The sequence below is a fragment of the Ambystoma mexicanum genome, chromosome 7q (assembly GCF_040938575.1).
Source record: "Ambystoma mexicanum isolate Mex_15411 chromosome 7q, UKY_AmexF1_1, whole genome shotgun sequence".
Classification (NCBI taxonomy): Eukaryota; Metazoa; Chordata; class Amphibia; order Caudata; family Ambystomatidae; genus Ambystoma; species Ambystoma mexicanum.
Window position 1 is genome coordinate 5,875,606 of NC_090941.1, and position 14,583 is coordinate 5,890,188.

At 45.1% G+C, this 14,583-nt stretch overlaps 1 protein-coding gene across 2 annotated transcripts in view; it reads left to right on the forward strand.

Moving 5' to 3' along the window:
- CRYBG3 (crystallin beta-gamma domain containing 3) overlaps positions 1 to 14,583 on the forward strand; it is a 2,312,058-nt gene that overhangs the window by 1,456,206 nt on the left and 841,269 nt on the right. For both annotated transcript variants that reach the window (XM_069639009.1, XM_069639010.1), the window contains one exon: positions 1,359 to 1,485. In XM_069639009.1, the coding sequence (XP_069495110.1) occupies positions 1,359 to 1,485 (127 nt within the window). The remainder of the gene's footprint in view (positions 1 to 1,358; positions 1,486 to 14,583) is intronic.

The following is a 14,583-nucleotide window of genomic DNA, read 5'->3' on the forward strand; positions in this document are numbered from 1 at the left end:
ATTTCCCGATACACAAGGACTACAGGGCGGTCATCCCTGTGGTCTCATCGCCGGGTTAAGGAATTTATGAAGGGACTGTTTCGATCATTCCGCCGGTGAAGGCGCCAGCCCCGGTGTGGGAGCTCAACGTGGTGCTGACCAGGCTCATGGATCCCCCATTCGAGCCATTGCATTCAGCCCCGTTGAAGTTTCTGTCGTGGAAAACAGCATTCCTGGTGGCCATCACCTCCGCGAGACGCGTGGGAGAGATCGAGGCACTATCCTGAAAGCCTCCATACATGACCTTTCACGATTTGAGGGTAGTGCTGAGGACACACCCCTCCTTCATGCCGAAGGTGCCGTCGGACTTCCATCTCAACGAGCCCTTGGAGTTACCAGTCTTTTTCCCGTCGCCTTCGTTGCCGGCCGAGAGGACTTTGCACTCGCTGGATATAGCTAGAGTGCTGAAGTTCTACGTGGACCGAACGAAGAGTTTTCGGAGGACATCACAGCTGTTTGTGAACTTTGGACCTGTGAACCAAGGGAAGGCTCTCTCGAAGGCTTCCATTTCCAGATGGCTCTCCGGCTGCATCATGCACTGTCATCGATTGGCGAACCGACCGTTGCACAGCCGTCCGAGAGCCCATTTGACCAGAGCGGTCGCTGCTACCACTGCGTTCTTGTCTGGTGTGCCCCTGCTGGCCATCTGCAGGGCTGCTACGTGGAGGTCGACGCACACCTTCATGAGATTCTACTGCGTCGACCGGGATTCCAGGGTCGGCCAAGCAGTGCTGCGTAACCTGTTCGCTTAAGGTGACCCTGCGAGGAGGTATGAAATGCTTAATGTTGAGTTTTGATGTAATGCTTAATATTGAGCCTTTGCCACCTCCCGTGGTTGTGCATGTGTGTACTGCTATGTATTCTTATATTCATGAGCATGTGAATCCATGCCAGACCCCATGCTGGAGAAGGAACAAGTTACTTACATGTAACTGTTGTTCTCCAGCATGGGTCTGGCATGGATTCACATGCGAACCCTCCCTCCTACCCCTCTGCGGCTCTTCACTTGGTCATACTGCCACTTTACGTGCTACCAAATCTGAGAATGGCTGACAGAAGCGGGGCTTAGGGAGAGGGCAGTCATTGGCTGGGGGCAGTATGACCCAGAGACCGGTGATTGGTTACTACTAAGAAAGACAGATCAGAAACAAAACTGATACTGATTTTTTTCTTTACCGAGGATTCCCAGCCTGACGGGGAATATTCATGAGCATGTGAATCCATGCCAGACCCATGCTGGAGAACAACAGTAGTTAAAGGTAAGTAACTTGTTCCATACATCATTTTACATCTGTATAACACATTTTTCTTTATCGTAGGTGGGTGGCATATCGGCAAAAACACTACTGTGGAGATCAGTATATCTTGGAGAAAGGAAAATACAAGTCTTTTTCTGACTGGGGAGGAAACAATGGCACCATCCTATCTATACGTCCTGTTTTGTTGGTGAGTTAGTTCCTCTAACGGCAAGAATGTTTGTGTTTCTCTTTCAGTATAAAATGGATTAAATGTGCAGTTCTGTTAGCTAGATACTGAATTTTAGTCGTTCTTTCAATATGTGCAATTTAACATCATCATTATTCTGGTAGTTTGTGTAAAACGTTCTTGCAGGTTGTTCATATTTCTGTTGTCACCTAGCAGAGTGTGGGGACCAAGAAGGCAGCCAAGAGCATGTAATTTGTTCACAGATTAAGGGTTATTTACATAGGGCGAACTAAAAGGTAACAAATAAATATGTAAGCAGAACAAAAAAGTGGTCAGGATGGACTTCTCCTGGTAAGCTTCTTTACTGGCAGCTGCATGTGCTAGATCCTTCTGCTCAGGCATCAAAGTTCCAGTGCCTTGAGCTCTCAAGAGGTTGTACCATCTCCCACTGCTCTGGTGTTGCGGGCTCACAGGGTTCACAAATCCTCTTCTTGCAATGTCTCTAGGCACAGGATTTCCAGGGTCCTGTATCCCTGGACTATTATAGTTTCCAAATGTCCTGGTCTTAGTTGGTAGTGATAGCTAGAGAGGCATTTTCTGAGCAAGGTGATCAAATCTTAGAGACTTAAGCGAAAGTGAGACAGTGTTTGGTGGTGTTGGCACCAGTGTCTCTTTAACAGGATTACCCTGTTTGCAATGTGGAACTTCAAAATCCTCCCCCTCAGGGATAGCAGAGCGAAAGTGAGACAATGTGTTTGCCAGTGTTCGGCGGAGGTTCGCAGCAGTTTGCGAGGCTTAACGAGGGATTATGAGAGTACGACTGAGTTTGTCTTCTGGGACCAACTGTGGCTCTGTAGTTACTCTCGAACTCCAGATCAGCACCAGCACGGTCCTGCTAATCCTGTCCAGAACGCTGTGAGGCATCATGGTAAGAAATTGTGGCTGTTATGTTATAAACTAACTCGCTCACACTGACTCTTTTCTTTTCACTCTGATTTACACACCTGCTATTAAACCGGTGCTGCCATAAAGCAAATAAGGAGTTAATGTGGAAGCCGCGGATTGTGAAATATCAGTACAAGAGGTGACTGCGGGGCATAAGAGTGTGTGAGAATTCTCTAATCCTTTAATTACCCTTTGAACCTCTGAAATGTACCAGTCATTACGGCTTCATGAGTGACGAACACTGGATGTGTTAGGATGCCGGCAATCGTTCGTAATTATGTGTTAAGATCAAAGGAAAGTGCTGCCTGCGCTCGTGTTTTGTCAGCAATGCAAAAGTGGAAAAAACAAAGCTGCAAAACACTATGCAAACAGTCGTTGGCCATAGGAGTTACTGAATCCATTCTGGAAAATAATGGAGGACCATGATTGTGGGGAAATTACCGCCTTTTGGAAACCCATTAAGGAAAATACGGCCACAGAAGAAATAATTACTGAAAGCACTAAAGAAACATTAAGAGAACGCATAATCGATCCAAACAACTCATTCGAGAACCCAATTGACAATAATTCCCTTTTTCAAAATTGTGCCTGAGTTTACAAGCAGAGGTTGACATGGATAATCAGCCCACTACAGTGGAAGATCAAAGAATAGAGGTAGGCAGTTTATGCAGTATTCCAGCTACAGATTTAGCTAAATCACCTAACCTCAGTAATTGCAAAGGACACTTACGCCTCCTCCCCTAGACAACAAGGGAGATATTCTTCCACCGACTGCTCACTGCTGGAAGATTCACGCATAGAACTAGAATCAATGACCATCCTGAAAGCATTATTGACACTCTATACATAAAGACCAGCCGATACTAAAACAGGAGGTATGCTTATTGGGAGAACATATATGATCTATATAGGAAGCATGTCAACTTGGATCTAGGAAAGATGATCAAGACTCGTGCAGTAAATAGCTCAATTATCACTGTTCAAAACTCCCTTGACATTTGCCCAAAGGACAACCCTACCAGATATCCTGATGCATTAGATCAGGGTCATTTAGCAGCAAATAAACGCCCAATAGTTATCAGCAATAAATGCAGGAAAAAGAAAAATCACGTTAATATAAGTGACAAGAGCATCTTAAAACCAGCGATAGTAATACAAGGACTGGTTTCTGCCTTCCCAAGAAACGTGGAGTGCCATGAGACTGCAAGTGGTTTTTCAATCATTACTAATAAAGATCAAGATATGCAGAAAAGGAAACCCCAAGGATACCTACCGGCTCTAGGTCTCCAGTGCAGTAATAGACCCGCAAAAGAGATGACAAAGGGAAATGGTACAATAAAAGAACATTTTTTCCTCTTAGTAGAAAACACAGAAGAAGATTATGAAGAGGCTACTACAGCGGCTATATCTTCAAGAATTAATATTAAAAAAGTTATTGGGGAATATGATAGAGAATAATAAGCCTGACGACTCACTCCTACAGAGGAATAATATGTTAGATCTGGATCTGCTCTGCACTCAAACAAAGAACATGGCGTCAAATAAAATAAAAATTACTGATTATGCCACTATTGAAATCCCTTATTTAAATAGACCTAATGTAATTGAACTGTTACATCAAATCACATCACCCCATTACAAATAATCACCAGTCAAGATTTGAAATTAGTAGAGATTCCACGTAAACCTTGGGAATTCAATTGGGCTGTGATCCACCTGGTTTCTCCAATAATCACACATCTGATTTATGACTCGAGCAAATTGCTTTCTAAAAATGAGATACAGATGAGAAAAGGAGGTAACGATAACACAGAATGACAGAAAAAGATCATCTTAACAAATCACTGAGGAGCATTTGCCAGACAACGTCCTAAGTGACATAGTGAGAAATACTCAAAAAGAACTGTCAGGTGGCCAAAATCACCAAGCCAAAATATTTCTAGGTTACGATGGGGTTGAATGACTGAATAACTTAACTCATACACATATCGTTATAACATCTTGGAACAGAAGAGGGTATAGATCGTTTCTGGATAATGTTTTTGGATTGCATCTTTTGGTCACAGCAGACCTATTCTTGCTTCAGGAGACCTGGGTAATGCAGGATTTGATAATGAATGGTTTCTCTGTCTTTCAAAGAAAAGCCCAGAAAAACGGAAAAGGCTGCCCTTCTGGAGAGTTAATAACAGCAGTAGCCCATAATCTAAAAGCTACTGAATTGCCTCTTACTATTCATCTAGGTCAGGTTCTAGCTATGAAAGTGGAAATAATGACAAAGAATTGAGATGCTATTGGTAAATATATACAATCTGCCCGGGAACTGAGAAATTGGAGGTGATTGTGGAACATAAAGAAGCTCTGATTGATATATGGCTATCCTAATAGTCCATACTACTTCATAGGTGATTAAAATTTTCAACGCCCTAGGTTCCCAAAAAGGATGGTTATGATGTCCCAAGAATATAGCTTTTTTTAAAATCGGCAGCATGTTTGGGCATAGGCCCAGGAGAAGATGATGCAAAGGATGACACCAGTCCTTGGTTGCTTCTCTTTCTGTCATAGCAGCTATTTCAGTTGGTTAATGTAAAATGCCAAGATTGTTTCTACTTTTGGACTAATGGAACACATAATTCATGTATTGAGTTTGTAGAAACTACAGATATTGGCTTCATGAAGATAAATACATTCTTGCTGACTCTGAGTAAACTAAGTGATCATGTTGTAGTGGAATTTTCAATTAGCTATGACCCCATAGAATCAAGGGCATGAATGGTGGGTAATTATGATGTCAGTATTGGAGGGAACCGTATAAAGTTGGCAGAGAGAACAATGGCTAAAGCTATTGCAGAATTAATAGATAAGCTGATGGGGGATAACGAGCCGAAATCCGCTACGATAGAGCACTTTTGCAAGATCACTGAAACTGTTATTAATAAATTAGCTAAGGAACAGAGGAAAATAATAGGTATTGTAAACAAATCGTATAATAAAGCCAATGATTTTGAAATTGCAGGGGAAAAGATGCAACTAACGTATGATATTACACAAAGTAAAAAAACACATTTGTCTGATATATATATACACAAGTAAAAGAAATAAAAAGTCTAAGAACAAAATGTAAGTACTGGCATAAAATGTATAAGGGAACAATGGCTTCAGCTCAATGGAAGATCATGTTCAATGTATTGAAAGGTAAAGATACAAATAAGTTCAGGCATATTTTCCATAAACGCAATACGGGACAAATTTCCATGAGGGAAATTAACCCTATTACTAGCGAGGTATGGGAAAACTATAATTTTACTTTATACAATCGAAATACAGTATCAGAGACTGATGAGAAGTTTCGAGTAGAGCGCTCGCTTTGACATCAGTGCAGAGCCTGCGAACGCAGGTTCGAATCCCGGCAGCGCCAAACTCAGCGTTTCATCCTTCCGAGGTCGATAAATGAGCACCACACACCGTGGGTAATAATAAGCAGCGCTCAGATACCTAAGGGTTCGTAGCGCTATATAAATGCCAAATTATTATTATTATTATTATTAAGCACTATCAGAGAGGAGGTACATTGCATTTAAGGTGGAAGATCTTGAAAAGATTATAAAAGTGTTAAAACCATCCAGAGCCCCTGGACCAGATGGTATCCCAAATGCCCTGTATAAAACAAAGGTGCAGCTATGGGCCAATATTATCTATATCATTTTTCAGAAAATTGTGACCACAGGACATATTCCTTTATCATGGAGGCAGTCTGTCATGATTTCGATATACAAAAAAGCATCAAGAGACTTGCCTGCAAATTATTGAATATTGACAATTATTGATTCAAATGCCAAGGTTTTCTGCAAGTTACTTTTAGGTTTATATTAATCAGTGGATTGAGGAAGAAAAGATCCTCTGGGCACAGCAATCCGGTTTTAGAAAGGGTTTTAATACAGTAACACATCTTTGAATTTTAATGTATTTTATCCGGGACACCTTATTGAAGGAAAATAAAACAATTATATATATATAAATTGATTTTATTGATTTTACCAAGGCATTTGATACGGTGGATAGGCATATTTTATGGGAGAAACTGAAAGAAGGGAATTTGCATCTGCAAATCTTATATTTTGTAAGAGCACTTTGCACAAGCAACAAGGTCTGTATTAGAATTAATTTGGAAGGTGAACTTAAGAAAGAGTTAGACGTAAACTATGGGCTAAAACAGGCCTGTACATTAGTGCCAGTCCTGTTTAATATATACTTGGCCAAATTAGGTAGGGCTTTACAAAATTCCGGCAATAAACCACGCCGCATTTCGCAATGCCCAATTGCCTGGCAATCGTATGCTGATGACATTGTTATTTTTGATTAGACAGTGTCATGCACTGGTCAACCTTCCCGAGCTGCCTCCTCATCTTGGTCCTCAAGAGAGCTGTCGTGGGACTCTGCCCTCTTCTTCCGTCGGGGCTTCATAGATTCCTTGACCTTCTTTTCTTTCACCTTCTTTTCCTTCTTATCGTGGAGGTAGGGACAAGCTCCCTCGGAGGCCACCTTGACCTGATAAGAAAACCAAGCCCAAGGGGAACTTCGAGGAGCAAGCCCCCTGATACAGGGCAAAAGCCTCCTGGCACAGAAACCATGTTTGAGATGGTTTCCTGGAATTTCATTGGATCAGGCTTTCTGAAGGAAAGTTCTCCAGAATATGCTTGTGTGCTTGATTGCAGGAGGAGCTAGATGTCCATGCAGAACGAATGTAATTATGCAGAAGAAACAAAGTCCGTTGAATTGTCCGGACAGCAATAGGTTGCACACACAGATTACAAAGCTTCTCCACGGAAGGAGAGAAGGCAATGCAGAAAGCGGTACCCCTCCTTGTGGAGTCAGCAGGGATTGACTTGGTGTGAAGGTAAGTCTGCTGCAGGGTATGAAGACCAGTTGGGGACTGTTAAACAAGATCCGCTGTCCGGAGAGAAAATAGACAGAACAGCGCAAGAAAGCCTCTTGCGAACGCGAGGAGAGAAACAGAGAGCGGAAGCTTAGTGGAAAATAAGATCAAGGAACAGGTACGTGTGAAAGGCGCACAACCGTGCAAGGAGAACGCAAGTAAGCGAGACGAGAACAAGAATGGGACAGTAAGAACCCCAGCGTAAAGGTCTGGGCGGACTACAAAGAGTGTTATGGAAACCAAGTAATCCGGCAAGCCGGGAAAGGAGAGTGGTGACCGGTGAAGATGTGGAGGCGAAAACCGTCAGAATGCCACAGAAGTCGGAACGGAAGCCGCGAGGAGCAGAGGAGGGGAAAACTGAGCATGTAGGACACGGGAGGCACTGTCAGAAAACCGGAGAGGTGAACTGATGGCAGCTAAGGGTAACTGACACAGGAACTGTTAACGGGGTAACGGCAGCAGGATCCAAGAGAGACGGTTACAACGCACCGTGGCTCAGACACGGCTCGTAGATATAACTGCGGTGGCCATCTTGGATAAGGACTAGACCGCTCACCGCGGATGCATGAGATTACGTGATGGCCCCACGCAGGAACCTCCAACGCTGCCAGCATTTCCATGGTCACAGCCTGACAGACAGTGATAGGATTACAGCATACCCTTAAAGCCCTTGAACAGTATGCTTTAGAACATGGTCTAATTATTAATTTGCATAAAAACAAAATGATGTCCATAAAAGAAATTTAAAGAGATAAAGAGATTTAACTGGACAATACCGGAGACCAAGTTGGAGGAGGTATATAGTTACCTTTACCTTGGGGCGCTGTCACTAATAACACAGAATAAAGCTACGTTTGCCACAAATGTTGTGAATAAAGTGTTAGCAAAATGTATGGCCATAAAATCATTTATATTAAAATCAGGAGGGCAATCAGCAAAGGGATTGATTCAACTGTATAACGCTTGTATTGTGTCTAAAATTTTGTACGGTCTAGAGGTTTATACTGTAAAAGAAACAGCATGGCTAAGCACACTTGAAGGTAAGCTCTGGAGGAAGGCCTTGGGACTATCACAGGCTGTGCCAGTGGAAGCTATCTGTAGTGAACAAGGGCTTATTTCACTCAGTAAATGCTGATGAACCATGATAATACTAAATCCCTTGACTCACATTTCTGGATATAGATGGGAACTTTGTTAATGCTACTGCATTAAAACCTTGGATAAAAGATATTAAATATGTCCTTGAGAGGATAGGCTGCTCATTTGAATTGAAAGTAAACGTGGCCTATTTATACAAAGAAATAAAACAAAAAGCGGAGGTCTGGTATCGTTATCTGTGAAGTTCTTACTTATCTGGGAAATACCACTACGTAGAATACTCCAGGCAAGCATTTCTGGTGGACTCCTTGCATTTATGTAAAGAATCTGCAAGCCCCTATGGGAGACGGTTTATTATGCTTTTAAGACTTAATCAACTCTCGACTGCCTGGTATAATAACCCACTGAAAGAACATATTAGAATGTTTAACAAAGCAACGGAAACCTTCAGATATCTGTTGACAGTCTGTGTGGAACTCATTATACTATATGAAAAGGCATATATATACCAGGTCTGTGACATGAATTATATTTGCACAGACCAATGTTGGTGTTATTTGTTTTCGGGGGAAATTTGGTTATGAACTTTACAACATGTTATCTATGGAAGGATATTTATAAGAAACTAATTTGACTGTGCCACTATTTTAAGCTTTGGATGTTTTTTTTAATAATTGGGTGAGCACTGTGTACATTGGTTTTAAAATGCATGTTCTTACTAATGAGTTTTTCCTTTACTTTTATGCTGTATTCTTTAATTTGTCTTTTTTAATGTGTAAAAGGTTATAATTAACCAATAAACACACACAAAAAAGAAAAGAAAAAAGACATTGCTGTTCTCCTCTCTGTACGGATCCTCCTCCCACTGTCTGGGCCTGCCTGGGGCCAACCTGGCCACAGGAACCCACCTGTTCTGTCTGGCTAGGCCCCAATCTTCCTCAGTCCGGCTTTCCTCTCAACTTCCTTCAGCAGCACGTCACCTCCTCTGTACCACTCTCCCCTGATGGTACAGCTGATTCTTCCCCTGGCTTCTGGTATTTTCCCCAATTCTTGCGCAGAGTTCTGTTCCCTCCATTGCGTCCTCTTCTTTTCAAGCCTTAGTCTTTGCCCTTATCACCTCATAGACTGTCAGAAGTCTATTATGCTCACGCCCCTTGGATGTTACCACATCCCTCCTCACCACTCCTGCAGTAATCTCATCTTTCCTCTTTACTTAATCCACTACAAGCTTGACCTTCTCCCTCCGTTCCTTTGCAGTTACAAATGCATTTAACTCCACTCCATGTTTTACCTCTTCCATCTGCTACCACCTTCTGCTACTCCATGCCAGATTTACCTCCTCTCTACTCCTTCAGCTTTTATCTCCTCCTCCTGCTAGCCTGTGCCACCACCACTCTAGTCTCCTTTGTGACTGTCATAGCCATATCTTCTTGAGCTTTCCAGTCTCCAGCCATCACCAAATGTAAGTCTCCTGCTCCTGCAAAACTCACTGCCAGACTGGACTGTATCGCTGTATAAGGGTTTCCCTTCTCCACTTTGGCCGGTCTTCTACTGGTGGTCTGTACCTGTGAATGGTAATGGGCTGAGAGAGGAATTACCTATGGCACCTGACTTTCTTTGGACCAGAACCAGGATGAGTGGGCTAGACCAAGCCAATTGAGATGCTCGCAGTCATTTTGATAGTTCCTTGGGTATGTGGTGATCCAGGGAGAGATTTCTGAACTTGGGACTAGCCTGTAGTTAGGTTTTGGGCAGTTTATGCCACTTGAGTGCTTGTGGCATTTAGATTGTGTTACTCATACTTCCCAAAGGTTTTACTCACTTTTGCAGACATTTTCGCTGAATCTGTAAACCAGAACTAGTACGGGAACCTCACGGAACCGGTAAAACCTGTGTTCATGATACTCTAGGACAGTGGGAGTCACACTAAGCACCTCAAGGTTTCTTGGGCTAGGGATAGGTTGTCCCATCTGATATGTGTGAGGAAGGCCTGATGGTGGTTGCCCACTATTTGGGAGGGTGTTTGGGAAGCTTCAATGCGAGTGACCCCCTGCCAAGTCCCTTAGATGATAAGGGAGTTCCCTGAGGAACATCCCCATTCACCCCGGCGCCCATCATACACTGGCCCCGGGTGGTACTCAGTTCACAATTGTCTGCAGACGATATCATACTTATTAATTTGCCTACTTTTAAATTGCACCGTAGAAACATCTTTGAATGCAAAAATGTACATAGTGCTTTTTAATCAGTGATTTTACCATTCAACATATTAATTGCCGGTTGCATTGTTAGCATCATTCCCATCCTCTTTGCACCATTGCTTTGCTCTGCACTCGGGCCAAAAAAGTGTTTTATGATACTCCTCTCTGTCCGAATCTCTGGCTTTGTTCAAGGATTTTTACCATGAACCTAGCCTCACCCTTCTAATTAACATCAACAGCTCCCTTCAAACTGTAAAGTACACCATGTGTTGTGTTATTACCCCTCAGCTGAAGCATCCTCTCTCAGTCGTGGTGATTGCAGGAAAGTTCACCTTGTGTCGTAAATCTTTGCTGCTAACCTCTTGGTATGTGTACACATGCAGATAACAGAGGCTCCAGTTTGTCTTGGCAAAGTGTATACAATCGTTATCTTGGAGCAAATATTCAATTGATTGCTCGTGTGTACATTTCAGCAGGTATATTTATTTCATACATTGAAATAGTCATGTATATTTTAGGAGTTGTCCTTTTTAACTAAGCTAAATTGAACAAAATATATTGGCAAACACTACACTATGTCCCTTTATCAAATGCTGCTGACTGACTTGGTGTGGGATTTCCCTCTCTTGTTGGATGACTGGTCTCTCTCTGACCCTCCCTCTCTCCCTACAGAAGGTGTCCTGTGCTTGGTTTTCTGACTCTCTGAAGAAGCCTGGTTGGGGCCTGGGTATTTAACGGAAACAGACTGCACATTGTAATCCTTGATCCTAAGAACAGTGTGTGGCTATCCCAGAGTATAGATTTTCAATAATGGCAGAGGGCGCATGGTAATCATCATTACTTAGTCCCCCTAACTCATCAAAGTCCTTACCTTCGGAAGAAGGACTGCCTCCCCATGTCAATACCAAAACAACTCTGGGAAATGTTTGATCCGTTAAGGCATGTAAGCCCTGCCCTGCCATCCTCCTGGACTTTACAATGAAGAAAGCCATGCACGTGGGCAGAAAATGCTGGTGTGGGGCAGTTATTTTGGTCAAAGTGGGCCACTTTTTTGGCCAGTTTGACGAGTTATTCCCTCTGCAGCTAGTCGTTTTGACAAGTGTTACCGAATACATATTCTTTAAAATGCACAATTTGCATCACACTTCATCAAAAAACTCCCTCTTGGTTACTATTCAAACGGTGTCACAAAAGGTATGAATAGCCATTTGCAAATGTAGGCCACTTTTTCATTAGTGCCCGAGACCATTTTTTGGCCCAGTCTGACCCTAAACATGGGAGGAAAGGATGCGACTAATGATGATTCCCACGCATAAACCGGTATGTCCGCTATCCCTCTTCCTCGTCACAATCCTTAAGATACGAGGGAAGACCTAATAGGCAGTACTCTTGCTTTGTACCCTCTGTTATAAAAACACTGCACCTAGAGGGCCACCCAAGATGGCCACCAAGGCTTGAGCTCCCGCTCTGCCCGGGATTAATCCGTACGAATCCTGCTGCTCCCGGCATGGCTCTACACGATCAAGGGTGGTTCCCCGCTCCTAAAACTTTCGCCTCCCATCTCCTCGAATCTGGAAGAAAGTCGGCCTTTCTACACCCCAGAACGACCCACCCGGTGCTGAGGCCCACCATTTCACGCGCGCTGGCCATCTTGGTGCGCGAACGGCCCCAGGAGAACAATCGATCCAAACACCCCCCGTTGCCGAGGCGTTCTAACATTCGCAGCTCAAGAGGAGACTCAAAGTGCAGAGGGAACCAGAAAGCCCCCCCCCCCTACCAGGCGCCTACCACGTCAAGAACCGGCTGGCGAAGTGTCGGCGGGGGCGGGGCCCTGGCCATCTGCGCCACACCGGCAGATCTGCTACATCAGACCCGGAGACAGCCCTCGGAGCCCCTCGGTGCGCGGCCGTAGCCCCGGGTGGCGTAAACTGAGCGAAGGACAAACTCCGGCCGAGCCACAGCACCGAAACTCCGACACGGCGGGATCGGATGCGGCCTGGGCGTAAGTGATTCGATGGTGGAGGCTGGAACAGACCCGTGGCAGGACCACAGATGGAGGTACAGACGGCAGGGCGCAGGGGTTTGGAAGGGGGAGAGACCGCAAGCATAAGCGTACACACTGTGCCCCCGCAACCCCCTTCTGAGGCCCGCGGCAACAGGACTTTGCACCCCCGAGGGAGCGGTGCGTTGCAGCCCTTTGCCTCAACAAGTCGCTTGGAAGGCAGAAACCCAGCATATCCCTCCAAAAGTACCCTATGCGGTGAAAGGCCCTTATCGACCTACTCCACGGAAGACTCGAACGATCAGCACTCCTGAGTCTCCGGATCAATCACAGTGCAAGCGCTCGAACTCACCAGGGCCGCGGCTAGGTCCTACCTACCTACGTACAGGGAGCACCCCACCAGAAAGCAGTCACAACACTCCACACCCTCTCTCCTTTCGCCAGCAGTTGCCAACCCCCGCTGGGGACTCTGCAAGGCCTCCATTCGGTGGTAGGCCTTCGCCACCGGGTGAACTCGCACACTCAGCAAAGCAGGATGGGGAAGGCGGATAAACTGCAGAGGAAGCAGACTTTTTAAAACGGTGCGACTCCGAAGGCCACCCACTTACAAGACGAGAGTGAGCCTACGCCTGGAGGCTCACTCCAAGCAAAATCAGGGAGCAATCCGTCTGAAATAAAAGAACTTCTCTTGGAGCTAAAAGTGGGCATCGGCATCTTAAACAGTAAAATGGACGACCTATCCTCCAAAGTAGACCTAATGCAACATCGCATTGATACCCACACGGAGCGATTAACAGAGGTCGAACAGAGGGTCTCTGACCTGGACAGCGGCGCGGCGGCACTATCGAGCAAAGTAGCCAGACTTGAAAGCCAAATGAATACAACCATGGCCAAGTGCGAGGACTTAGAAGGCCGCTCCAGACGGAACAACATCCGAATCATTGGAGTAAGAGAACATCAACTCCAGACGAAAATGGAAGATTATGTTGAATCACTTTGCATCTCTCTCTTTGGCCGAGAAGCGTTCTCACAACTGTTTGATCGACAGAGCGCACAGGACTCCATCCGCCAGACCAGCCCCTGGTGCCCCGTCCAGACCCATAATTGCGAGATTACTAAATTACAGAGACCGGGGCGCCATTCTCCGCCTGGCCAGGGAGAAAGGAGAACTGCTCCATGACTGGGACAAAATCCACTTCTACCCCGACTTCTCGGCCGCTGTCCAAGCACAGAGAAGAGCTTTCACCAAAGTCAGGCAAAGGCTTCGAGACAACCAGCTGGTCTACTCAATGCTGTTCCCGTCATGGCTCAGGGTACAACACAACGGAAGAGTCAATTTCTTCCAGTCCCCGGAAGAAGCCCACACGTTCCTAGACCAGAACGGTTGCCCGGATCAACATCCTCGCCAGCTCCGTCCCCAGAGAGAAAGAAACCACGGGAATCCTCCATAAGAAACAGCACCCAGCAATCACCCCAGTCAGTCACTAGGAACCAACCGTAACTAGCGCAACATAGCTAACAAGACAGGGCAGAGACGTTGGGGAAGCCCCAAGCGCCCCTAGCACAGCATCTGTTCCCACGATCAAGTTGGGGGGGATCCCGACGGACAAGTTGGGGGTTGTCCGCGCTATGGGAAAAGTTTTAAAGTTAGTACTTTGGACACGCGCCATATGTTCACGCCCGATCCCGACCCGTCCCCCTTCGCACTGACAAGCCCACTACCGCTACAGAGCCTTCCACATCGAAGCCGCCACATCATCCGGTAGGAGTCCCAGTGCACAAAAAGTACAAACACGGGACCTGGGCTGGCCTCATCGCAGCCGGCTAAAGCGAATACAACGAGTCACAATCAACTCTTCAACCCGCTTCATTCAAGGTGTTAACATGGAACATAAGAGGTGGTAACATCCCGATCAAAACCAGAAAAATCCTGCAATACA